At 40.6% G+C, this 27,601-nt stretch overlaps 2 protein-coding genes across 3 annotated transcripts; one reads left to right on the top strand and one right to left on the bottom strand.

Annotated features, from left to right (window-relative positions):
* Positions 1-861: 861 nt before the first annotated feature.
* On the top strand, positions 862-27,324 carry AUNIP (aurora kinase A and ninein interacting protein). 2 transcript variants are annotated; one of them, XM_061148250.1, is made up of 4 exons: positions 900-1,038; positions 18,200-18,447; positions 24,640-24,781; positions 26,259-27,324. In XM_061148250.1, exons 3-4 carry the CDS (start codon positions 24,667-24,669, stop codon positions 27,101-27,103), a joined length of 960 nt encoding a protein of 319 aa, XP_061004233.1. In that variant the 5' UTR covers positions 900-1,038; positions 18,200-18,447; positions 24,640-24,666; the 3' UTR covers positions 27,104-27,324. The 2 variants fall into 2 exon arrangements, with proteins under 2 accessions (XP_061004232.1, XP_061004233.1); XM_061148249.1 differs by lacking the exon at positions 18,200-18,447 and having other exon boundaries at positions 862-1,038.
* Positions 2,674-3,110, bottom strand: LOC133060355 (large ribosomal subunit protein eL33-like). The gene has a single exon (XM_061147838.1). It carries the CDS (start codon positions 3,059-3,061, stop codon positions 2,753-2,755), a length of 309 nt encoding a protein of 102 aa, XP_061003821.1. The 5' UTR covers positions 3,062-3,110; the 3' UTR covers positions 2,674-2,752.
* Positions 27,325-27,601: the final 277 nt, after the last annotated feature.

Raw genomic sequence — 27,601 nt, 5'->3', positions numbered from 1 at the left:
TTTACAAAGTACTTTCGCAAACCTTGCTTGATCCTCTTTAAAATTCAAGGCCACACAGTAAGTACTGAAAGCTAGTTCTTGACTCCAAAGTTTTAGTTTTCATTCTACTTAACGTTTTCTAAATCCTTTCCCATGAGGTCTCCTAGGTATGCTGTTTTTTGTTTTGAATTACAAATGTAATCCGTTTAAGGTAGTGCTGAGGACCCCAGCTATGGAGCTGGCAGACCAGAACCTCCTCTCCTCTTTTTGAGATGTTCCTAGGTGTTCCTAGGCTTCCTAGATGTTCCTTGGCTTCCCAGGTGGCACTAGTGGTAAAGAACCCCCCTGCCAATGCAGGTAGGCCATAAGAGACACGGGTTTGATCTCTGGGTCAGAAAGACCCCCTAGAGGAGGAAATGGCAACCCACTCCAGTATTCTTGTCTGGAGAATCCCATGGACAGAGGAGCCTGGCTGGTTGCGGTCCATAGGGTCGCAAAGAGTCGGATACGACTGAAGCGACTAAGTATGCATAAGAACTCAGCGATAAGACAAGGAAAAGCTCTGATGGTTATGAGTAAGAGAGTGCAACTAACTTGACAAGAAAATGCATATTCCCTGTGCAGCGTCGCGAACGCGTTCACACAGCACAGTTCCGGAATACAACTTTTGGATAAGAAAGCAAAAAAAAAAAAAAAGAAAGAAAGCCAGAAAAACCTGGCCTTGGTAATCCGCTCCACGCCTCACCGGTGTACTGGTTGAGGCGTGAGACCCGAAGAGCTGGGAAAAGGGGGCGGGTCTTGGGCCGGGGCGGAGCTGACGCTGAGGGCGGTGCCTGCGCCGGGAGGTCGCGGCGTAGCTCCGCCCCCAGCGTTGGCGGGAGATTCGAACGTCTGCCGAGTCTCTGATGGCGGTGGCGTGAAGTGGCTCGAGCTTCCAGTGGGTATCCTGTTGGCTTGGTCTTCTCAGCGGCCATGAGGCGCAGAGGCCCGGAGAAGGAGGAGGAGGAGGCCTGCGGCGTGTGGCTGGACGCCGCGGCGCTGAAGAGGCGGAAAGCGCAGGTGGGTCGTTGAGGGGGAGAGAGGGTGGTTCGGGAGGGCCTAGGGGCCCAAAGGCGTGTGAAGAGAGGCGTTTGGGTGAACCTGGGGATGATGGAGGTAGAGTCGAGGGGCGAGAACGAACATATTTGGCAGTTGAGGGGAGAGAGGGGCCGGAGTCTGAAAAAGGCTGAAAAATGCGATTTGGGAAGGGTGGAGAGAAGAAAATGGGATAGGAAGGCTGACAGGCAGGTTGGGTGGGGCGGCGTGTGAAGAGCCTGGGACAGCGAGGTTTCGAGGTGAGGGAGAGGTTGGAGAGAAAATGTGCTTTGAGGAGCGTAATGGAGCAGACAGGCTCCTTAACGTAGAATGCCTGAGAGAAGGTAGCAGAGGCTCAAGTACGCGGAGGGGTGGGTACGGATGCAAAGGGAAGTTCTCGCGGGAAGGGTCAGAACTGGTCAGGGGAGGAAAAAAAAAATAGAAGAAAGGAAAAACAGGAAAAATAGTGAGCATCCACTGGATGCCACACACTGTATTAAGTATTAATATGTATTCTTTGTATCATCATCTTTATGGGAATAAGGAGACTGAAGTTAATTATGCCAGGTTCAACCAACTAGGAGAATTAGAAATCACACACAGGTTTGGCACATATGCAAGATTCTGTTAGTCATTACAAAGAAACAAAAGTATGAGATAATAATATTTACTGTTTATTGAGCATTTAAGCCAACTTTGTGCTGAGTATTTCTGATGAGTTATTTTGTTTGGTACAATTCTATGTAGTAGTAATATAATGATAACCATTTACAAATGAAAAAACAGGCTCAAAACAGATACTTAGGGCAGAATTCTTGCTCTCAAGTTGGTTACAGTCTTGTGGAGAAAAGAAAAAGGTTGTACAGGTAAGAGCAATATGTAACTTACTGTTTCCTATGTGTCAGGCACTCAGCTGGAACATTACATGCCTTATCAATGGCTGGTACTTAAAAGTAGGTACTGTCATTATCTCTGTTTTATAGACGAAAAAATTGAGGCTTGGATTTAGAAATTTGCCTAAGTAAGCAGGGGTTCAGGCTCAGTTCTAACTGCTGCAAAGGCCAGTGCTCTTAACCATTGTGAGGCAATATGTGTCCAGATGAGTGGTTTCCAAAGAAATGTGATTTTCTAGGTCAGAGAGATTGTCATGACTTGAGGTGATCAGGGATGATTTAACTGAGTAGGTGGAAAGGAATTTGAGACTGGAAGGGTATGCTGGATTTGGGTGTTTTGGGCAGTAGTCCAAAGACCAGGTGGCTAACCTAATCTACCATTTATTAGAGTCTTTCCTGTAGGTTAACTACAACCTGCTGAACAAAATCAATTGAGGACCATTAAAAAGTGTCTTACAACTAAAGTTATTTTTAACAAATGAATCACTTCCTTAAAAAAATTTTTTTAAACTTAAAAATCTTCTTGGAGTAGGTAATATATTCATGTGGTAATTTAAAATGTTTAGCATATGCAGTGAATTTATCTAACATTTATAACCTTTCCCTGTCTCAGAGGCCACAACTTTCTTGGGTATCCTTCCAGAGATAATCTGTGCATCTACAAGCAAATGCATAACTATTCTTTTAAATAGTAGCATCATATATATTGTTCTGCAACTTGCTTATTTCACTCACTGTATCTTTTTTTTTTTTTCTCCACACTTTTATTTATTTTCAAGAAGTTTAAATCCTCGAAGGGTACAGCATCACACGGATTCTGTGTCCAATGGCCTTAGCAGGAAGTTACTTCGGAATTTGGCACGAACCATGCCACTGTTTCCATGAGCTCGAGTTATCTTTCCCCAGATTACTCTGGTTTTGTTAGGTTTTCCACCAGGAGTTACTGTGTTGTTCTTTGCTTTGTACACATTAGCACATCTCTTGCCTAGATAGAATTCAGTTTCATCTCGAGCATATACACCTTCAGTCTTCAGGAGAGCAGTGTGTTCCCTTTGGTTCCGTAGACCCCGTTTATAGCCAGCAAAAATGGCCTTGGACCACAGCCTTCCAGACATATTTGTCGTTTTAGAAGTCCCGTTCCCCGCAGGCCTTCACAGGGTCCAAGATGGCTGAAAGAGGCACTCACTGTATCTTAAGGATTATTTCATATGGTTCACAGAAAGCTGCTTCATTCATTTTAAGGACTACATAGCATTCTGTTATGAAATAGTATCCATTATATGCAATAATAATGTCTTAATCAGTTAAGCTGCCATAACAAAATACCATAGACTGGGTGGCTTAAACCAACAGAATTAATTTTTTCATTGTTCTGGGGGCTGGAAGTCTGAGATCAGAGTGCCAGTATGGTTGGATTCTGGTGAGGAGTTCCTGGCTTGAAAACAGCTGCCTTATTCCTGTGTCCTCAAGTGGTCTTTTCTTGGTGTGTATGTGTGTGTGTAGAGAGAGACAGAGATAGATGTGTGTGCTTCACCTGAAGCCACAAGAAGGCTAGTGTTGCTGAAGCAGAGTGAGGCAAACAGGAGGAGATGAGATCTAAAGAGTGTGAGAGAGCATATGTGGCCAAATAATGTCATGTGGGTATTAGAGCCTCAACATACGAATTTTGGAGTACACAATTCAGCCATCGCAAGTATATATATGCTGTGCTTATTTGCACAGTCACGTCCGACTCTTGTGACCCCATGGAATGTAGCCTACCAGATTCTCCAGGCAAGAATGCTGGAGTGGATTGCCATGCTCTCCTCCAGGGAATCTTCCCAAACCAGGGGTCAAACCCAGGTCTCCCACATTGCAGGCGGATTCTTTACCGTCTGAGTCACAGGGAAGCCCACAAGTATATATAGTATTTATATTTACCAGTATTTTCTTGATAAAAAGCTGTCTCTAATCTTTTACTATTAAAAACACTTATGAAGAGTTTTATACACACATCCTTTTGTACATATGCAAATAAATCATCTGCAGGATCAATTTCTAGAAATGAGATCACTCATTAAAGAATATATGTTTTTAAAATTAAGAACATAAAAAAATAAAATAAAGAACATGAAACATGTAACCTTGTTTAGTAAATACAAAAATCTTTCTTCTTTCCAGTAGTTAAAATGTAGATCACTTCAGAAATCGGAAACATATTTCCTGTAGCACAGGAGTTCTTGAGAGAGAGTCTGTGTCAGCTTTTTTTTTTTTTGTTAACTATGTTTGTTGAATTAGCAAAGTTATCATGCTTCCTTGTCAACTTTTTTGTTCTTCTCTAGTGTGTGAATGAGTATGCTCCAAAAATAGGAGTTTTGTCATATTATAGCATAGATAGCATGGTGACCTTTTCCCCCACATAATAGGGGAAAAGGGTAATTAATGGGTGGTAGGGAAATAAACATATTTATCAAAAATGACCAAAATGTGCAGTGGGTATTTTTTACTTCTGGAGTTAGGAATAACCCTTTTATACTTCCAGAATAAATACATTCTTGAATGATGTGAGATGGATGGGAAATCTGTGTACCAGTGTAATTTAGAGAGAAGTAGAAGAGAGCTAGGAGAGAAAAAGGGAATATCCCTCAGGGAAGAGGAGAATCAATATTTGTTTCTTTGTCTGACACTCCAAATCACACCTTTTCCTTTGATGATGTTATGATCAAAACATTTGTCTGTTGATCTAGTGCATGGCAGGAGTCCTGTCTCCAGGATCTCTAGACCCTTTACTTTCCTCTGATTTCTGAAGGCCTGGACCTTATGACTGTAGTCACTGACACTATTTCCCCTTCTTGTTATTTTATTCCTAAAGATAGTTTTATAAACTTTTGTTCTTCCACTAGTTCCACTATTTCCTGTTCCTCTGATGTTAAGATTTCCAGCCCAAAGCAAAGTCATAAAGATTCCCTTTTACAGGATGTAGAATCCTGCTTCTTCCTAGATTAGCTATCCAATAGGCCTGATTGAATTTTAATGGCAAATGTCAATGAAAAATTAATAGTCAATTTAAGAAAGGGAAAATTTTATTTGAGCCAGCTTGAGGATTGTAATCTGGGAGACAGTTTTTCAGAAAGCTCTGAGGACTATTCCTCCTATAGAGGTCAAGGCAAGGTTATATAAGTTTTTGAGACAAATGATTATATGCAAAGTAATAAATTGACTTTACATAGTGTAACAGGACGAGTAGTGGGTTATTGTGGCCCAGTGCAGGATTGAGGAAGAAGTGTTATCTCCTAAGGAGTTACCTTGCTGGTGCCAGAAAGAAATTGCTTCTTTTTGGTGAGTAGGCATTCCTGTGTTTTCTAAGTTACTATATAATGCAGATGCACAATACATACTAAAGGGGAGGGGTAGTGGCTCAGATGGGCAGAGAGAGAATTTTATGTTTAAAATTTTTCTTGTCCTACCCTAAAAATATTTTTATTTCATCACGGAGATAGGGATGGATAGGCAGTAGCCAGTGACCAGTGTTTGAGAAAGCATACCCCTTCCCATTTGATCCCTAGGCAGAACTGTCTTGTGATACTGTGATTTATAAGAAAAATATATTTGGTTATTCAGCTGACCAAAATGTATTTCTCATATATATTTGGTGTTTGCAGTTCATGACTCACAGCTGCTAAAAACCCTTGGAATTGCCTGTGTTATGAGTGATAATAGTGTCTTTTATATTTAATAAGGTGATTTTTGGAAAGCCCTTATATAACCTAAGGATGAACTGGTTGCCAGGAAAACCATTCATGTGATTAGAGGGTTGGAACTTTCACTCTCCCTATTCCCCTACCTCTCCGGAGGGGAGAAGGACTGGATATTGAGTTCAGTTGCTAGTGGCCATTGATTAAATCAATCATGTCTGTGTGAAAGTGAAAGTTGCTCAGTTGTCTCTGACTCTTTGGTACCCCATGGACTGTATAGTCCATGGAATTCTTCAGGCCAGAATATTGGAGTGGGTAGCTGTTCCCTTCTCCAGGGGATCTTCCCAATCCAGGGATCAAACCCAGGTCTACTGCATTGCAGGCAGATTCTTTACCATCTCTGAGCCACCAGGGAAGCCCTGTATGAAATGAAGCCTCCATTAAAAACCCAAATGGACAATATTTGGAGAGTGTTCAGGTTGATGAACATGTGGAGGTGCAGGGAGAATGGTATGCCTAGAGAGGGCATGGAAGCTTCATACCCTTTCCCACATACCTTGCCTTATGCATCTCTTCTATCTGGCTCTTCTGAGTTATATCCTTGTATAATAAACGATTGATCTAGCAATTAAAATGTTTCTGTGAATTCTGTGAGCCACTCTAGCAAATTAATTGAACCCAAGGAGGAGGTGTGGGAACCTCAGATCTACAGTCAGCTGGTCAGAAGTGGTTAATAACCTGGACTTGGGATTGGCATCCTGAGTAGGAGGGGATTTGTTAGAACGCCTAACCTATAGCCAATTGGTCAAAGATACAGGAGATAGATAAATAAGTGTATTTATATATTTTCCCCACAAATGAGATTATATCAGACAGTTTGTTCTACTGCTCACCTTTTACTAAATACATGATGGAGCACTTTCCATGTGAGACATACGGGTTTTAGTATGGATTTTTTAAAAGGTCATTTTAAGTTACATGATTTTCAAATGTGGTGTTTTAACTATATTGTCTCTATATTAAAATATTGAGAAAATTGTCTAACAAAGGTTTTTCTATACATTAAAGAGGTATAAAGATTAGCATTTGGTTTGTATATTTGCTCTCTTAAATTTGCTGTTTCTTAAGTATATTATGTTTAAAGTATCATTATAACTTAGAAAATAATTTATATTTCTTCTTTATCTATATTGCAGTTTAGTTCTTTATCCTTGGAATGTAGTAGAGAAGTGGACATAACTAAGAGGAAGATAGAAATGCAAAGATACCAGAAATCTTGGCTGAGTCATCAGTGGTTTCTCCTCCAGTCTTGGAGGAAAACTGAATGCCACTCTGACATTCTACAACTTTATTAACTTTCAGTCCATCAGCAAATCCTCTGGGTTGTGCCTTCAGATATGGTTAGAATTCCATAATTTCCTACTATTTCTATTGCTGTCACCTTCGCTAGCTGGTAAGAGGCAGAGTTTCCCTTTGCTCACTGTTTGGTTTAGAACCGAAGAGTGGTTTCCTATCTTTTCAGTTCAATTCAGTCGCTCAGTCCTATCTGACTCTTTGTGACCCCGTGGACTGCAGTACGCCAGACTTCCCTGTCCATCACCAACTCCTGGAGCTTACTCAAACTTATGTCCATCGAGTTGGTGATGCCATCCAACCATCTCATCCTGTGTTGTCCCCTTCTCCTGCCTTCAATCTTTCCCAGCATCAGGGTCTTTTCAGTTGAGTCAGTTCTTTGCATCATGTGGCCAAAGTATTTGAGCTTTAGCATCAGTGCTTCCAATGAATATTCAGGACTGATTTCCTTTAGAATTGACTGGTTTGATCTCCTTGCTGTCCAAGGGACTCTCAAGAGTCTTCAACACCACAGTTCAAAAGCATCAATTCTTTGGTTCTCAGCCTTCTTTATGGTCCAACTCCATACATGACTACTGGAAAAACCATATCTTTGACTATACATACCTTTGTCGGTAAAGTAATGTCTCCACTTTTTAATATGCTTTCTAGGTTTGTCATAGCTTTTCTTCCAAGGAGCAATCATCTTTTAATTTCATGGCTGCAGTCACCATCTGCAGTGATTTTTGGAGCCTAGGAAGATAAAGTCTGTCACTGTTTCCATTGTTTCTCCATCTGTTTGCCATGAAGTGATGGAACTGGATGCCATGGTCTTCGTTTTTTGAATGTTGAGTTTAAGCCAACTTTTTCACTTTCCTCAGGAGACTCTCTAGTTCCTCTTTCCTTTCTGCCATAAGGGTGGTATCATCTGCATATCTGAGGTTACTGATACTTCTCCCTGCAGTCTTGATTCCAGCTTGTGCTTTGTCCAGTCCAGCATTTCACATGATGTACTCTGTGTATAGGTTAAATAATCAAGGTGACAATATAGAGCTTTGATGTACTCGTTTCCCAGTTTGGAATCAGTCCGTTGTTCTTATCTTCTAGTAAAAACCAAAATCTTTTTAATGCCCATAAGGCACCAGCTGGCTGTGTATGCCCTCTTATGCTTTTTAGACCTCATCTACTCTTCTCTCTGCCTCTGCTCCAACCATATTGGCATTGTTGTCCTTCAAGCCAAGAACACCCGTGTTTAGGCCTTTTATATACTTGTACCTGAAGTGCAAAGGGATTAGAGAGCCACATCGCTCTGCTCCTTCATTTGTTCAGATGTCAACAGAGGTTTTTCTTAACCACACTTCCCCTTATCCACTACTCTCCACACTTCTAACGCCTTAATCTTGTCAATTTCTTTTTCTGCATGGTACTTTTTACCATTAGACATATGCCTTATATTTACTGGTTCATTTATTATCTTTCTTCCCCTACTGGAATGAAAGTTCCTTTAGGCAGTCCTTCAGAAACTTTCTGGCATAATAGGGACTCAGTAAATATTTTGAATGAGCAAAGGAGTGAATGAATTAATCTACCTGGTGGGCTTTGCTTTCAGAAATACAAATGGAATGGAGCAGTGGACGGTAGCTGGGAGAACTTTGAAGAGAGCACTAACGAAAGCTTAACGAGTTCTTAAGGAACTGTTTCTAGAAGTATGATTGCCTTTGAGAAGGCTGTGGGTGAAGGCTTAAAGGAAAATGAGAAAAATCTTGGCAACACTGTTGGCTATAGTAGAGTGGAAGGTAGAAAATGTACGTAATGAACTGGATGATATGTGCTGTGCTGTGCTGTGCTGTGCTTAGTCACTCAGTCATGTCTGACTGTGCAACCCCATGGACTATAGCCCACCAGGCGCCTCTGTCCATAGGGATTCTCCAGGCAAGACAACTGGAGTGGGTTGCCATTCCCTCCTCCAGACTCCTGGTTGCAATGCTTTAAATTTTGTTTGTTTTTTAATTGAGGTATAGTCAATTTACAGTATTACACTGGTTTCAGGTATGTAACAGTGATTCAGAATTTTTATAGATTAACTATTTGTAGTTATTATCAAATACTTGCTATATTCCCGGTATAGTACAATATACCCTTGTAGCGTATTTATTTTATACATAGTAGTTGATATCTCTTCTGCCCTGTGAGGCCTTCTCTCAGTGCCTACCATCTTACTTGGGTTTCTTTTACCTTGGACGTGGGGTATCTCCTCTTGGCTGCCACTCCTAACCTTGGACATGGGGTATATTCTCTCGGCCACTCCTGCACCGAACAGCCACCGCTCCTAGGCTCAATAAAGGACAGAAATGGTATGGACCTAACAGAAGCAGAAGATATTAAGAAGAGGTGGCAAGAATACACAGAAGAACTGTACAAAAAAGATCTTCACGACCCAGATAATCATGATGGTGGGATCACTCACCTAGAGCCAGACATCCTGGAATGTGAAGTCAAGTGGGCCTTAGGAAGCCTCACTATGAGCGAAGCTAGTGGAGGTGATGGAATTCCAGTTGAGCTATTTCAAATCCTAAAGATGATGCTGTGAAAGTGCTGTATTCAATATGCCAGCAAATTTGGAAAACTCAGCAGTGGCCACAGGACTGGAAAACGTCAGTTTTCATTCCAATCCCAAAGAAAGGCAATGCCAAAGAATGCTCAAACTACTGTACAATTGCACCCATCTCACACGCTAGTAAAATAATGCTCAAAATTCTCCAAGCCAGGCTTTAGCAATATGTGAACTGTGAACTTCCAGATATTCAAGCTGATTTTAGAAAAGAGAGGAACCAGAGATCAAATTGCCAACATCTGCTGGATCATAGAAAAAACAAGAGAGTTCCAGAAAAACATCTATTTCTGCTTTATTGACTATGCCAAAGCCTTTGACTGTGTGGATCACAATAAACTGGAAAATTCTTAAAGAGATGAGCATACCAGACCACCTGACCTGCCTCCTGAGAAATCTTTATGCAGGTCAGGAAGCAACAGTTAGAACTGGACATGGAACAACAGACTGGTTCCAAATAGGAAAAGGAGCAGTCAAGGTTGTATATTGTCACCCTGTTTATTTGACTTATGTGCAGAGTACATCATGAGAAATGCTGGGCTGGAAGAAGCACAAGCTGGAATCAAGATTGCCAGGAGAAATGTCGGGAGCTGCCGGGATGTGCCCAGACCATGACAAGGTCACAGGACGAGAGAGGAACCTGCAAGGCAGCTCTTCCCCTCGGGGTTGCCCCGGGGGCCCAATATGTCCCCTTTCTCTTTCTGTCTTACTGTTACTGGATTTCCTGCTACTTCTTGGGAATGTAACATATGGTGACCAGGCCTCCCCAGAAAAGTCCAATCCTACTAAGAAAGATCCCCCAAGGCTGAGGCCTACTCTCCCTCCTGGGCATTGGGAACCTTATGACCAACCAGGAATGAAAGGCCTGTTCAGGTTTGTGACAGACCATCCACTACGCAAGTGGTGTTATGCTTGGGAGGGCATCAGAAATGCTCATGATTGCTTCGACCCAGGACATGACCATAAGCACTGTACCAAGCCAAAAAGGAAAAGGCCACAACCATAGATCGGCTGCTTGTTTAGAAGATTATAATGTTCTAGATTAGAAAAGAGTAGAGGCATTTAGATTCAGAAGTAGATGTACGATAGGTTAATGTTCTTTGGTCAAGAGGGTTTTCATTGTTGCTATTTCAGTGCTGCTATTTGTCCATTGTTTCCCTTCCTTTAAACAACATGGAATATTACGGGTATTTTTGTAGAATTGGAAAATATGTAGCATAGGATTTCAATAGTATAGAAGATTTATATTAACCAGCCTCACTGCCATTACCTCAATATTAATAGAGGTGTTTTGCTGCTTCATAGTTAAATATTGTAGACTGAGGTTTTGTGGTCTTAGACAAAAATATCAAGGTTTTCTCATGGTACTATTCTCAGAAATGTCAAACATGTTTTTCATAATCCTTCCCATGTATTGTTTTATTGTCCAAAGAATTTATATTATATTTAGATTCTATGGAACATTGTTTTTGGCAGAGTGAAAATGTTAGGCCATTGAGGCAACAAGCCTAATGTACAGAACATTCAAGAAAAAAACCCTGTCATCAGGATTGTTCCAGATGAAATCACTGGGAAAGATATGAGGGAAAAATATTTACGGAAGTATGAAACCAATATCTGATGTAACATGGGGGATGGTAAGGGGGAGGCAAGAAAAATAATTCTATATAATCTGAGCTGTTAAAAAAATAAAGGTAGACGAGCTCTTGTATTGCAACCAGAGTCCATGCACTTCTCGCCGATGCCACTCATCCCTTGGGTATTCCTGGACCCATCGGGGCTGAACTTCGGCAGAGAAATATCAATAACCTCAGATACACAGATGACACCACCCTTATGGCAGAAAGTGAAGAAGAACTAAAGAGCCTCTTGAAAGTGAAAGAGGAGAGTGAAAAAGTTGACTTAAAGCTCAGTATTCAGAAAACTAAAATCATGGCATCTGGTCCCATCACTTCATGGCAAATAGATGGGGAAACAGTGGCTGACTTTATTTTTTAGGGCTCCAAAATCACTGCAGATGGTGATTGCAGCCATGAAATTAAAAGATGCTTACTCCTTGGAAGGAAAGTTATGACCAACCTAGACAGCATATTAAAAAGCAGGGACATTACTTTGTCAACAGAGGTCCGTCTAGTCAAAGCTATGGTTTTTCCAGTAGTCCTGTATGGATGTTGAGAGTTGGACGGTGAAGAAAGCTGAGTGCTGAAGAATTGATGCTTTTGAACTGTGGTGTTGAAGACTCTTGAGAGTCCCTTGGACTGCAAGGAAATCCAACCAGTCCATTCTAAAGGAGATCAGTCCTGGGTGTTCATTGGAAGGACTGATGTTGAAGCTGAAACTCCAATACTTTGGCCACCTGATGTGAAGAGCTGACTCATTTGAAAAGACCCTGATGCTGGGAAAGATTGAGGGCAGGAGGAGAAGAGGACAATAGAGGATGAGATGGTTCGATGGCATCACTGACTCAATGGAGATGAGTTTGAGTAACTCCAGGAGTTGGTGATGGACAGGCAGGCCTGGCTTGCTGCGGTTCTTGGGGTCTCAAAGAGTCAGCCATGACTGAGTGACTGTACTGAACTGAATCCTTTACTCCTGTCTTGCCATTCCCTCCTTCTCTCTGCCCATTGGTGACCACTAGTTTGTTCTCTATATTGTCTTTTTTTTCTTTTGTTGTTGTTGTTATGTTCACTAGTTTGTTTTACTTTTTAGATTCCACATATATGTGATAGAACATGGTATTTGTCTTTCTCTGTCTCACTTGTTTCACTAAGCATAATACCCTCCAGGTTCATTCTTATTGCAGATGGCAAAATTTCATTCTTTTTTGAATATGTAGTGTTCCGTGTGTGTGTGTAGGCCGTACTGCTTGTCTTATGGGATCTTAGTTCACTGACCAGGGATTGAACCTGAGGCCAGGGCAGTGGAAGCACTGAGTCCTAACCACTGGACCTCCAGGGAACTCCCCCATTGTGTGTGTGTGTATATACACATACACCACATCTTCTTTATCCATTCCTCTGTTGATGGACACTTAGATTTCTTCCATATCTTGGCAGGTGTAAATGCTGCTATGATCATTGGGGTGCATGTATCTTTTTGAATTTGAGTTTTCATCTTTTCCAGATATATGCCCAGGAGTGGGATTGCTGGATCATATGGTAGCTCTAGCCTTAGTTTTTTAAAGGAACCTCCATTTTATTTTCCACTGTGGCTGTATCAGTTTGCATTTTCACTAACAGTGAACAGGGGTTTCCTTTTCTCCACATCCTTGCGAACATTTATTTGTAGTCTTTTTGATGGTAGCCATTTTGATAGATGTGAGGGGCCATCTCATTTGTGGTTTTAATTTGCCTGTCTCTGATGATTAACGATGTTGAGCATCTTTTCATTTGCCTTTTGGCCGTTTGTTTGTCTTTGGAAAAAGATCTATTCAGGTATCCTGCCCATTAAAAATATTTTTTTAATAATTTTATTTTAAAAATTTAATTTGAAAAATTAAAAAATTTGTTTATTTATTTTCATTGCTTTGGCCATGTCATGCAGCATGTGGAATCTTAGTTACCTGAACAGGAACCTGACTTGTGCCCCTTGCATTAGAAGCACAGATTCTTAATCACTGGACACCAGGGAAATCCTCTCCCCATTTTCTAATTGGATTTTTTGTTTTTTTGATACTGAGTTGTTCCAGGAGTTGGTGATGGACAGGGAGGCATCGCATGCTGCGATTCATGGGGTCGCAAAGAGTCCGACACGACTGAGTGACTGAAGTGACTGACTGTATGAGCTATTTATATATTTTTAGATATTAGCCCCTTATTGGTCATTATCATTTGCAAATTCATTTTGTTGATGGTTTCCTTTGCTGTGCAAAACTTTAAAATTTAATTAGGTTACATTTGTTTATTTTTGCTTATGTTTCTTTTGCCTTAGGAGACAGACCAGAAAAAGTGCATTGCTATGATTTGTCACAGAGTGTTCTGGCTGTGTTTTTTTTTCCTATGAGTTTTAGGAAAATCTGTGGATTGCCTTGGGTATTGTGGTCATTTTAATAATACTAAAATGAATTTAATAATTTTATTAAAAATGAATTTAATAATATTAAATTCTTCCAATCCATGAGCACAATTTATCTTTCCATCTGTTTGTGTCATCTTCAATTTCTTTCATCAGCGTTGTATGGTTTCTGAGTATAAATCTTTCACTTCCTTAGGTAGGTTTATTACTAGATATTTTATTAAATTTGATGTGATTGTAAATGTTTCCTTAATTTGTCTTTCTGATAATTCATTGTTAGTGTATAAAAATGCAGCAGATTTCTGTTTATTAGTTTTGTATCCTACGACTTTACCCAGTTTATTAATGAGCTCTTGTATTTTTTTGGTGGCAGTTTTAGGATTTTCTGTGTATTGTATAATGACATCTACCAACAGTGACAGTTTTACTTCTTTCTTTCCAGTTTGGCTCTCTTTTATTTCTCTTTCTTACCTGATTGCTGTGGCTAGGACTTTTAGTACTATGTTGAATAAAAGTGGTGAGAGTGGACATCCTTGTCTTGTTCCTGATTTTAGAGAAATGCTTTCAGCTTTTCACCATTGAGTATGATGTTGGTTGTGGGCTTATCATATAAAGCCTTTATTATGTTGAGCTATGTTCCCTGTATATACGTTGCTGGAGAGTTTTGTCATAACTAGATATTGAATTTTGTCAGTCTCTTTCTTTATCTGTTGAGATGATTATATGGTTTTTATTCTTCAGCTTGTTAATATAGTGTATAATATTGATTTTTCAGATATTGAACCAACCTTGCATCCCTAGGATAAAGTCCACTTTATCACTGTGTATTGTTGGATTTGGTTTGCTGTTAATTTGTTGAGGATTTTTGTGTCTATGTTCACCAGTGATATTGGCCTGTAATTTTTTTCCTGTGTGTTATCTTTGTCTGGTTTTTGTATCAGGATGATGCTGGCCTCATACAATAAGTTTGTGTTTTCTTTCTCTGCAGTTTTTTGGAATAATTTGAGGATAGGTGTTAATGTTTGGTAAAATTCACCTGTGAAGCCATATGGTCTTGAACTTTTTTTTTGGTTGCACTGTGCGGCAAGCGGGATCTCAGTCCCCTGACCAGGGATTGGACTCCCGTTCCCTGCATTAGGTGCACGGAGTCTTAGCCATTGGACTGCCAGGCAAGTCCCTGGACTTTTGTTTGGTGGGATCGTTCTTATTACTGATTCAACTTCATTACTGGTAATTAGTTTGTTCATATTTTCTGTTTCTTCCTGGTTCTGTCTTGGGAAATTGTACATTTCTAGCAATTTGTCCATTTTTTCTAGGTTGTCCATTTTAACCTTTTTATTTTATGTTAGAGTGTAGCTGATTAACAATGTGTTAGTTTCAGGTATACAGCAAAGTGATTCAGTTATACATATACTTATATCTATTCTTTTTCGAATTCTTTTCCCATTTAGATTGTTACATAATATTGATCAGAGTTCCCTGTACTATAAGTAGGTTCTTGTTGGTTATTCATTTTAAATAAAGCAGTGTGTACATGTCAATCTCAGACTCCCTGTCTGTCCCCCTACCCCATACTCTCCCCTGGTAACCATAAGTTCTTTCTCTAAATCTGTGAGTTTGTTTCTGTTTTGTAAAAAAAGTTCATTTGTATAATTTTGTTAAGATTCTGCATATAAGCAATATCCGTATGAAATTTTTCTCTGACTTACTTCACTCAGTATGACAGTCTCTGGATCCAGACACGTCTTTGCAAATGGCACTATTTCATTCCTTTTTATGGCTAATATTCCATTTTATATATGTATCACATCTTTATCCATTCTTCTGTCGAGGGACATTTAGGTTTTCATTCAAAATGTCAAAATGTCATTAAATTCATTCTAAGAGAGACTAAAGAGGAAGGGGTGACTTGATGATGATGTTTCCTGTGATTCTAGAAGTGGGAAGACATGCCCTGGGAAACATAAAGGAAGCATTTCAAAAATAACTAAATACAGTCATGTATTTCAAAGATGTCACATTATATGGAAAGTGATATTTCATACACAGATTCAAGACCAGAGTAACCATTATGAAAAAAAGAAGTTGGATCAAATTATGTACTAGGCTTGAAGACATATGAGTCATTAAAAAAGGAATAAATAAATTGGTTTAAAAGTAGAACTTGAAGACAAACTTGCAGATAAATTATCAGAAGAGATAGGATAGAATGAGGGCTAAACAGAATTTAAATTCTATGAAAGCATGGAAACATTTTCTAATAATAAGAAAGGTGACACATATGACCCTAGATTTGCTTTGCTACCAGAGTTGTGAGTATAAGAAAGGATCATTCTTGGGGTGACTAGCAGCACCCCTCCAAAAAAGCATCATTCTCTATAGGAATTCATCATAGGGAATCCTTGTTATATAGCAAGAGTAGCAGGAACTCTATAGTTGAAGTCAGTTTTCCCTTCTACCACTCTGAAAGAAGCAAACAACTGGGCCATGAATGTGGTATACCAAAGGACTAGAGAATCTTTGGTTTTGGAGGGAATGTGTCTCTTGAAGTTAGGTTCTTTGTTGCATTCTTATAGGGTTAAAAAACTGTTAATATGTAAGCTGAGGTTTACTAAGGGGTTTGCTCCTGTAGGAACCCTATGCCTGATAGATATGCTTTCTTATATTAATACTATGTAATGTATAATATGTACAGGGGCTGCTTTTATTTTGAAGTAGGTATCATCAGCTGAAAAACTTTGTACCTGAGTCCTTCTCAGTCCCAGGTGACTGGTCTCAACAGTCTCCTGAGATAAATTTAAATGTTTGAAGTGATGGACTTTCTGAGAGGTCTGTACCTGGGGCAGTATTACTCCTGACATCACTCTGACCTAAGGAAGGAATCTTTCTAATCCTGCTCAGTATGGCCGATTGGTAAAAAGCTTGTTCCAGATGTTTTACTAATTGAAGTCTAACTGTTTTCTGATATCTGTAGTTTTCTGTAAGTCATCTTCAGAGGATTCAGCATACATGCAGTAGTTTAAATAACTGTTACTAGTTTGTCTGTTTTTCCCTTAAGCTGTAACCTTTACCAGAGTAGAAACACTTTTGTTCATCACTGTTTCCCCAGTACCTAGTACACAGGTATTATTAATGCACATTATTTCACATATCTTGCATGTGTGTCTCATACAATTTAGAGAGCCATGTGCCTGCTTCGGGTTCCTCATAGCATGGTGGCCAGATTCCAAGTGTCAGCATCTCAAGAAAGCAAGGCAAAGTACATGATATTTTTATGACCCAGTTTTAGAAATCACGTAGTGTTGCTTCTGTCATACTTTATTGGTCAGGCAGCCACAACGTTCTTGACAAATTCAAGGTGAGGGAATATGGCTCCCACCACTTGATGGGAAAAGTAGCAAGGTCAGATTATAAGAAGAACATGTGAAATGATCATCTTTTTATTGATGTTTTTTAGTCACTTCGTTGTGTCCGACTCTTTGTGACCCTATGGACTGAAGCATGCCAGACTTCCCTGTCCTTCGCCATCTCCTGGAGCTTGCTCAAACTCATGTCCATTGAGTCAGTGATGCCATCCAACTTCTGTCCAACCATCTTGTCTTCTGTTGTCCCCTTCTCCTACTGCCTTCAATCTTTCTAGCATCAGGGCATTTTCTAATGAGTCGTCTCTTTGCATCAGGTGGCCAAAATGTTGGAGCTACAGCTTTAGCATCAATCCTTCTAATGAGTATTCAGGATTGATTTCCTTTTAGGATTGACTGGTTTGATCTCCTTGCAGTTTAAGGGACTCTTAAGAGTCATCTCCAACACCACAGTTCAAAAGCATCAATTGTTTGATGCTCAGCTTTCTTTATAGTCCAACTCTCATATCCATACATGACTACTGGAAAAAACCATAGGTTTGATTATATGGACCTTTGCTGGCAAAGTGATGTCACTGCTTTTCAATATGCTGTCTTGATTTGTCATTGATCACTTAGGAAGGCTTCCTTAACTCTCCTTGCTATTCTTTGGAACTCTGCATTCAGACTGGTATATCTTTTCTTTTTCCCTTGGCCTTTGACTTCTCCTTTTCTCAGCTATTTGTAAGGCTTCCTCAGACAGACCATTTTGCCTTTTTGCATTTCTTTTTCTTGGGCATGGTTTTGATCACTGCCTCCTGTATAATGTTAGGAACCTCCATCCCTAGTTCTTCAGGCAGTCTATCAGATCTAATCCCTTGAATCTATTTGTCTCTTCCACTGTATAATCGTAAGGGATTTGATGTAGGTCATATCTGAATGGCCTAGTGGTTTCCTCTAATTTCTTCAATTTAAGTCTGAATTTTGCATTAAAGAGTTCATGATCTGAGCCACAGTTAGCTTCTGGTTTTGTTTTTGCTGACTGTATAGAGGTTCTCCATCTTTGGCTGCAAAGAATATAATCAATCTGATTTCAGTATTGACCATCTGGTGATGTCCATGTGTAGAGTTGTCTCTTATGTTGTTGGAAGAGGGTGTTTGCTGTGGCCAGTTCATTCTCTTGGCAGAACTGTTAGCCTTTGCCCTGCTTCATTTTGAATTCCAAGGCAAAACTTGGCTGTTACTCCGGATATCTCTTGACTTTCTTCTTTTGCATTCCAGTCCCCTATGGTGAGTCCCTTGGACTGCAAGGAGATCCAACCAGTCCGTTCTAAAGGAAGTCAGTCCTGAATATTCATTGGAAGGACTGATGCTGAAGCTGAAACTCCAGTACTTTGGCTACCTGATGCGAAGAACTGACTCATTTGAAAAGACCCTGATGCTGGGAAAGATTGAAGGCAGGAGGAGAAGGGAACAACAGAAGATCAGGTGGTGGGATGGCATCACCAACTCAATGGACATGAGTTTGAGTAAGCTCCAGGAGTTGGTGACGGACAGGGAAGCCTGGCATGCTGCAGCTCATGGGGTTGTAGAGTTGGATATGACTGAGCAATTGAACTGATTATGAAAAGAACATCTTTTTTTGGTGTTAGTTCTAGAAGGTCTTGTAGATCTTCATAGAACCGTTTTCAGCTTCTTTGGCATTAATGGTTGGGTCATAGACTTGGATTACTGTGATATTGAATGGTTTGCCTTGGAAACAAACAGAGATCATTCTCTCATTTTTGAAATTGTACCAAAGTACTGCATTTTGGACTCTTTCATTGACTATGAGGGCTACTCCATTTCTTCTAAGGGATTCTTGCCCACAATAGTAGATATAATGGTCATCTGAATTAAAGTCGCCCATTCCTGTCATAGCTTTTCTTCCAAGGAGCAAGCGTCTTTTAATTTCATGGCTGCAGTCACCATCTGCAGTGATTTTGGAGCCCAAGGAAATAAAGTCTGTCATTGTTTCCATTGTTTCCCCATCTGTTTGCCATGAAGTGATGGGACCGGATGCCTTGATCTTCATTTTTTTAATGTTGAGTTTTAAGCTAGCTTTTTCACTTTTCTCTTTCACCTTCATCAAGAGGCTCTTTAGTTCTTCAATTTCTGCCATAAGGATGGTATCATCTGAATATCTGAGGTTATGGATATTTCTCCCTGGAATCTTGATTCCAGCTTGTCCTTCATTCAGCCTGGCATTTCGCATGATGTACTCTGCATATAAGTTAAATAAGCAGGGTAACAATATACAGCCTTGACATACTCCTTTCCCAATTTGCAACCAGTCCGTTGTTCTATGTCTGGTTCTGACTGTTGCTTCTTGACCTGCATACAGGTTTATCAGGAGGGAGGAAAGGTGGTCTGGTATTTCCATCTCTTTTAGAATTTTCCACAGTTTGTTGTGACCCACATAAAGGCTTTAGCGTAGTCAATGAAGCAGATGTTTTTCTGGAATTATCTTGCTTTTTCGATAATCCAGCAGATGTTGGCAATTTGATCTTTGGTTCCTCTCCCTTTTCTAAATCCAGCTTGAACATCTGGAAGTTCTTGGTTCACATACTGTTGAAGCCTAGCTTGAGCATGACTTTGCTAGCAGGTGAAATGAGTACAATTGTGTGGTAGTTTGAATATTCTTTGGTATTGTCTTTCTTTGGGATTGGAATGAAAACTTTTTCCAGTCCTGTGGCCACTGCTAAGTTTTCCAAATTTGCTGGCATATTGAGTGCAGCACTTTCACAGCATCATCTTTTAGATTTGAAATAGCTCAGCTGGAATTCCTTCACCTCCACAGCTTTGTTCATAGTGATGCTTCCTAAGGCCCACTTGACTTCACACTTCTGGCTTTAGGTGAGTTACCACACCATCGTGGTCATCTGGGTCCAAAATGCAGTACTTGGGTACTTTTTATCAGCATCTTTGAAAAAGACAGTCACAGTTTTTTGTAGTTTGCAGCAAATTCGAAAAAATTGGGGCTATTATTTCTAAGTATATTTTCGGCTGTCTTTCACCTTGTTTTTTGGAATTCTTGTTATATGTATGCTTGATATCCCACAGACCATTAAGAATTTCTTTTCAGTTTCTCACTCTGCTTCATTTTTGGATTGTTTATATCGCTATGACTTCAGGTCCCACTGTTGTTTTTTTTTTTTCCTGTAGTCTCTATAATCTATTAAGCCCATCTAGTGAATGTTTCATAACTTCTATTTCTTTCATTATTTTCACATTTTCCTTTAAATCCTTGAGCATATTTAAAGTTTGCTAACTCTGTCATCCTTGATACACACACACACACACCCATATGTGTGTGTGTATATGTATATGTGTGGATATATATACATGTGTATACATATATACATGTGTGTATACATATATGTATACATATGTACACATATGTATATATGCGCGCACACACACACACACACACACACACACACATATGGGCCTACAACTCAGCTTGCAGTTCCCTGGACCTTAGTTCCCTGACCAGGGAGTGAACCCAGTTCCTCAGTAGTGACAGGGTGAAGTCCTAACTACTAAACTGCCAGGTAATTCCCAGTCATCCCTGGTTTTTCTGAGTCTGTTTCCATTAACTGATCCTCCACTCCACCCCCACCTCCCCATTATGGATTATTTTCCTGCATTTCACATATCTAGCAATTTTTTGTTGGGTGCTCAACCATGGTTCTACATTGCTGGGGTTCTACATTTTGTTGTCTTTAAAGAACATTGAAATTTGTTTTGGCAGATAGTTACTTGCTAATCACCTTGCTTTTTTTAAAAAAAAAAAGTATTTATTTTTGGCTGTACTAGTCTTCATTGATGCATTGACTTTTCCTCTAGTTGCCGGGTGGAGGCTACTCTCTAGTTGCGGTGCGAAGGCTTCTCCTTGCTGTGGCTTCTTTTGTTGTGGAGCACAGGTTCTAGGGTGCACAGGCTACTGTAGTTGTGGCTCCTGGGCTATACAGCACAGGCTTAAGCAGTAGTTATGGTGCATGGGCTTAGTTGCTCCTTGGCATGTGGTATCTTCCTGAATCAGGAATCGAATCGATGTCTCCTGCATTGGCAGGTAGCTTCTTTGCCACTGAGCCACCAGGGTAGTCCCAGTCAGCTTGCTTTTAAGCTTTGTTAGGACTGGTTGATTCAACAAACATGAACTTGGGCAAACTCTGGGTGATAATGAGGGACAAGGCAACCTGGTGTGCTGCAATCCATGGGGTTGCTAAGAGTCAGACATGACTTGGTGACTGAAAAACAATAGCAGGACAGGTTTGGAATAGTTTTTGTTCTGGGCCCAGTTTAGAATTGCCAAGGGGTGAATGAAGTTGTTCAGTCATGTCCGACTCTTGCTTGCGACCCCATGGACTGTAGCCTACCGGCTCCTCCGTCCATGGGATTTTCCAGGCAAGAGTACTGGAGTGGGCTGCCACTTCCTTCTCCAGGGGATCTTCCTGACCCAGGGATCAAACCCGGATCTACTGCGTTTCAGGCAGGCGCATTACCCTCTGAGCCACCAGGGCTGATCCTTCTACTAATTCTGCTAAATGTCACTGATGTTAAAAAGGTCTTTCTAGGAAGAAATGTCTCTTTAGGTCTTCCACCCATTTTTTGATTGGGTTTTTTTTTGATATCGAGCTCCATGAGCTGTTTGTATATTTGGAGATTGGTCTTTTGTCTGTTGATTTGTTTGCATATGTTTTCTCCCATTCTGAGAGTTGTCTTTTCATCTTATTTATGGTTTCCTTTGCTGTGCAAAAGCTTTTAAGTTTAATTAGGTTCCATTTGTTTATTTTTGTTTTTGTTTCATTACTCTAGGAGGTGGGTTGAAAAAGATCTTGCTGTGGTTTATGTCAGAGTTTATTTCCTGTTTTCCTCTAAGAGTTTTATAATGTCCAGTCTTACATTTAGGTCTTTAATCCAAGTATCATATATTAACACATATATGTAGAATCTAGAAAAATGGTATAGATGAACCTATTTCCAGGGCAGGAATAGAGATGCAGATGTAGAGAATGGATGTGTGGACACAGGGGTAAGGTGAAGGTGGGGATGAATTGGGAGATTAGGATTGACATATATACACTACCATGTGTAAAACAGATAGCTAATGGGATCCTTCTGTATAGCACAGGGAAATCAGCTTGGTGCTCTGTGATGACCTAGATGGGTGGAATAGGGGTGTGGGTGGGAGGGAGATCCAAGAGGGAGGAGTTATATGGCTCAAACAGTAAGGAATCAGCCTGCAGTGCAGGAGACCTGGGTTGGGCAGATCCCTTGGAGAAGGAAATGGCCACCCGCTCCAGTATTCTTGTCTGGAGAATTTCATGGACAGAGGAGCCTGGTGGGCTACAGTAAATGGGGTCATGAAGAGTCAGACCCAACTGAGCGACTAACACTTTCACTTCTCACTTAGTTGTACAGCAGAAACTAACAACACTGGAAAGCAATTCTACTCCAATTAAAAAAAAAAGTGCTTCTACGTTGGCTAGTGAGAACCCTCCCAGCCCTGTGTGAGCTCTAGGAATTGTTCATCTTGCGCTTCCTGGCATTTTTTGTCTGACCTCGTGGTGTTTTGCCTACCACACAGGTGGGTCTGTTTTCAGTAATGAACTGAAGGGCTCTCTGTGTAGATTTCTGGATGTGCTTCTCTGTGCTGCAAATCCCAGCCACCTCATCTTTCTCCAGATTCCAATCTTAGGCTGCTCAATTCATCAAGACTGCAGTGCTCTGCCTGGGTACCTCTCTACATACAGTGCAGTCTGACAAGTGCTACCTAGGGCCATCCAGAGTTCACCTTATTTTTCCTGCTTTCGGGGATCACAATCCTGCACTGCCTGTTATCCATCATCCAAAATCAGTTGTTTCTGTATCTGATTCAGTTTTCTAGTTTTGTATGGTGGAAGGAAATACTCTGTATTAATACTACAAGTCAGAGTATGAATTTTATGCCCAGGAGTTTCCAAATGTTAAAATGAAGTCAACTTTGGGCTAGAATTAATAATTTGGGTTCATATTTCAGGCCTACTTCCAAATTGGTACATTGTTGTTCATTTGCTAAGTTGTGTCTGGCTTTGCGACCCCATGGACTGCAGCATGCCAGGCTTTCCTTCAGTCTCCTGGAGTTTGCTGAAACTCATGTCTATTGAGTTGGTGATGCCATCCAACTTCTGTCCAACCATCTGGTCCTCTGTTGTCCCCTTCTCCTCTTGCCTTAATCTTTCCCAGCATCAGAATCTTTTCCAATGAGTCAGCTCTTTGTATCAGGTGGCCAAAGTATTGGAGCTTCAGCATCAATCCTTCCAATGACTATTCAGGGTTGATTTCCTTTAGGATGGACTGGTTAGATATTGCAGTCCATGGGACTCTGAAGAGTATTCTGCAGCACCAGAGTTCGAAAGCATCATTTCTTTGGTGCTCAGCCTTCTTTGTGGTCTCTTAAATCCATACATGACTGCTGGAAAAAACCATAGCTTTGACTATATGGACCTTTGTTGGCAAAGTGGTGTCTCTGCTTTTTAATATGCTGTCTAGGTTTGTCATAGCTTTTCTTCCAAGGGGCAAGCGCCTCCTTGTCAAGCGGGCCTTAGGAAGAATTACTACAAAACTAGTGGAGGTGATGGAATTCCAGCTGAGCTATTTCAAATCCTAAAAGATGCTGTTAAACTGCTGCACTCTATGCCAGCAAATTTGGAAAACTCAGCAGTGGCCACAGGACTGGGAAAGGTTAGTTTTCATTGCAGTCCCAAAGGCAGTGACAAAGAATGTTCAAACTACTGTTCAAATGTGCTCGTTTTGCGTGCTAGCAAGGTAATGCTCAAAATCCTTCAAGCTACACTTCAACAGTATGTGAAACTGGTACATGGATATTGGCAAATCTCATTCATTCTGTCTTTGACTTTCACAGCCAAATTGAATATAATCCTACTTTCCCTACTTTTTGGGCATTCCACAACAAGCAAATGGAATCAAAACCAAATCACAAATAAAGGAGCATGGGATGAGTGTAAGTGTAGTGAGATTTGTGCTGCTTCATTGCTCCTCTTACTAACAGCCAACTATTATTAAATGTTGTCTATGTATGAAAATTGTGTAAACCTTTTATGTGAATTAACTCACCAATCTTCATAACCGCCTTGTGGGCTTGGTACTGTTATTGTCTCCATTTCACAGATGAGAATGATACAGAGATCAAACAACTTCTAGAGGGTCATGCAGCTAATGGGCTGTGGCAAAACTGGTGCTGATTTGAGCAGAAGCTCTGTGACTCGGGAGCCATGCTGTTAAACCACTATGTGACTATTTGAAAACTACTGAAAATGAACAAACTGCTGCTGATGTAGAATCACAAATTATCTTTAAATATAAAGGAGAGAATATCATCTATGGAATCCCTTCAATAAATCCTGTTTGTTTAGTCAGCCAGCCTGATTTCCACAGGGAAGCAGAAAGAATGGGCTAGAATTGGAATATATTATTCTTGAGGAAAAAACAGACACCATCAGTATGGCAGAAAATGGTGGAAGGTGATGTACAGCCAAAACTAGAGAAGAGTATACATGGAGTCCAAAAGATCTAGTGTGGTTCCAAGAGGGCAACTGGTGTTTATTGAGTCTTTCCTGTCTAGTAGCTGTCTTGATATTAATCGTTTCTATTATTCTTTTTCTCCCCTTCCTTAGACACATTTAATCAAGTCAAGCACCAAAATGTTAACACTCCTTCCTGGAGAGAGAAAGGCTAAAATTTCTTTTACTCAAAGAAGCTGTCCATCTGCAGGCACTCGGCAGACCAGCATTGCTTCCTTCCTCACCTTGCAGCCAGGTATGGTGAGCACACTGGAGGCAGTCAGGGTGCAAAGGGGAGTGCACTCGTCTTTCCAAGCTGGAGCACTTATGAGAAGCGGTGTCACTAGTGCTTTGTGTTAGACTTAGCTGACTTACTAGATGAGTTATAAGGCACAAGGAAGCATCGTCTTTTGAAAAGCAATATATATGTGCTTTTACAAACATGCTTTTCTGGTTCTATTTATCAGTCTAAAATAATATATTGGTATTCTCTGACAGAGCAGTGAGGAAGGGTATACTTGATGATTGGGGGTGCAGAGGGGAGCCATTAGTAAGGTATATGTATTAGTAAGGTATATGTCTTGATTGGCTACAGTTAGTAGTCTGTATAAGATTAACTGATAATTGATATGTCTATATGAAGCTTCTCAAATTAATCAAAGTTCAAAGGTGTTTCTTTTCTTAGAAAGCTTGGCTTGTGTCTCATCATTCCTTGGCAATTCTTTGTTTGCATGTTCCTCTTTGGGGACCAGCTGCCTCAGAGCAGGCAGGGGCTTACAGAGCAGGATTATTGTCAGTTGAAGGGTGCCGGGAAGAGTTCTAATTCTTGGTGCAATTCCCAGGATTGCTTTGCCTAAGCCTTCAAAATGCTTTCTCCCTACCAGAAACAAAAACTTAAAACAATCTTTTGCTTTAAGCAACGAGTGCAGATTTTTTCAAAACCACTTTCCAATTCAAAATTCTTGTATATTCTATATAGTCTGTATTGAAATCTTAGACAAAGTTGAGAACTCTTTTAAAACAATTTCTGTAGTATTTTCTTGGAGAAGGAAAGAAGAAAGTTATCAGCTTTGTTTATAATTAGATCTTGGCATCATTTGTGGTGGAGTAGGAATTTCATGTTTCATTTATCCTTAAGGCAGACAGGATCCATTCCACACCTGATAAAACATACAGTCTGGACACTAATCATTTTTTTAATCATCCTGTCTACTGATTGACTTAGCAAATAATTGTACCTTTATTCCCTTTTCCATGAATTATTTGGGGAGTGGGAGACCTACATTCTCACTGTCAGAAGATTTCTGAGTTGGCTGGTTAATGTGATCTCTGAGACTTGACATAAATGGTATATATTGAACATGTTTCTCAAAGGATAATAACCAGGAGTAATATTTGGCCAGCATCACTATTTAGAAGAAACTACATGTTAAATAAAAAACAAAAGCAAAACTGATCAGCCCTATTGTGTTAAACAAACCCATAACATGAAAATGCAACTGGAAGAGTAGGCTGTGGTCATTATATGCCAAGTTTGACTTAATTAAGTAGGTCAAAGGAAGCACCTATATATTTGAGAAGGGGAATATAAGAGCTGTGTTTTAGAATAGAGATTGAAAGCAGGAAGATCAAAGGTAGTTATGGTAGCTGATACTGATTACAGAAAAAGCCACCTAAATCCTACTCAGGTGGAGTTTTCCTGCAGATTAATATTTGTTCATCTCTTTTACTAGGAAAGACAAATGGTGCTGACCAGAGGAGTGTTTCATCTCATTCAGAAAGTCAGACCAACAAAGAGTCTAAGGAAGACGCAACCCAGTTGGAACATCTGACCCAGGGCCTGGCGGATGACTTCATGGCACCCCCTTTAGTCACTTCAACCCCTGCAGACATCCAGGAAGCTGGACTTTCTCCTCAGTCTCTCATGGCTTCTTGCCACCATGGAATAGAAACCCCATGCTTGACTGTGCTGTCTTTGTTCCGGCCTGATACCTCAATCTGTGCTGGAGAGAGTAAGGCCTCACTGGCCTGCACCTTCACCCAGGACCTGGAGAGTTCTTGCTTGCTGGACCAAAAGGAGGGAGAGGATTCTTCCTGTGAAAGGGAATGGCTTCATGGATCTAAGAAAGATAATTATCAGAGTGTGGAGAGACACAGTAAAACTGGGCACAAGGGCCATCAGCTCTTGGATAAGAGTAACTTGGAAAATGTGTCTGCCAAAAGAAACAGGCAGGCCCCTGTCCTTCAAACATACAAGGATTCCCGGAGTGGAGCAAACACAAAGGCAGTGAAACAAAGCCCTTGTCCTATTCCTGAGTTTTCCTGGGACAGTGAAAGGAATGACAAGGACTCCTGGAGTCAGCTTTTCACTGAGGATTCTCAGGGCCAGCGGGTCATTGCCCACAACTCTAGAGCTCCTTTCCGAGATATAACCAATGACCAAAATCAGGGCTATGGGCAGGTCCCTAATAGCCCTTGGGCTCAGTGCCAGGACAGGACCACCCAGTTCAATCTGCAGCCTGATTCGCTCTTTACCCAGGACTCTGAAGGTAATCAAGTTATCAGGCACCAAGCCTAAATGTCTTTGTGAGGGTTTGGGGGTTTGTTTCTAAAAGTACCTAGAAATGACATGTAAGAAAGCATCTTCAGGGGGTGAGTATGTTTGAGTAGGGGAATGTAAGATCTTTGTTTTAGAAAAGTCATTCAGGAGAATGATCTTTGGTAGGAGGGAGGAGTGGGATGAGGCTGTAGTTATTGAGCATTTTCTTTGTGTCAATAAAGCAGGTGGTACCACTTGTTGAGATAGTGTGACTGGCTTCATGTCTTGCCCTGAGGATGAGGTGGCTGGTGAATTCCCTGCATGAGTTGTGGTGAGCACTGAAGGGGCAGGGCAGATACTCATCCCTCCACTCTAGAGCCTGCTATGCAGCCTGCACAGAGGAACCTCTTTGCCCTTACAGATGCTTCTGATTTGGAAGCTGCTGCTTATGGATGTGTGTTTTTCTAATCTTTGGCTGTAATCTTACCCACTCAACCTAAGCTTGTCACCATTATTCTTGACTTTTTTGAGTGATGT

This window comes from Dama dama, chromosome 8 (assembly GCF_033118175.1).
Source record: "Dama dama isolate Ldn47 chromosome 8, ASM3311817v1, whole genome shotgun sequence".
NCBI lineage: Eukaryota > Metazoa > Chordata > Mammalia > Artiodactyla > Cervidae > Dama > Dama dama.
The sequence above is the reverse complement of the archived record's forward strand: the minus strand, read 5'-3'. Positions and strand labels throughout refer to the sequence as shown.

Excerpts from the sequence above, each read along its gene's own strand:
- LOC133060355 (XM_061147838.1), bottom strand. The coding sequence starts at position 3,061 with ATGTCTGGAAGGCTGTGGTCCAAGGCCATTTTTGCTGGCTATAAACGG.
- AUNIP (XM_061148249.1), top strand. The coding sequence starts at position 952 with ATGAGGCGCAGAGGCCCGGAGAAGGAGGAGGAGGAGGCCTGCGGCGTG. Across the intron at positions 1,039-24,639 it reads TGAAGAGGCGGAAAGCGCAG|ACACATTTAATCAAGTCAAG; the intron begins GTGGGTCGTTGA and ends CCCCTTCCTTAG. Across the intron at positions 24,782-26,258 it reads CTTCCTCACCTTGCAGCCAG|GAAAGACAAATGGTGCTGAC; the intron begins GTATGGTGAGCA and ends CTCTTTTACTAG.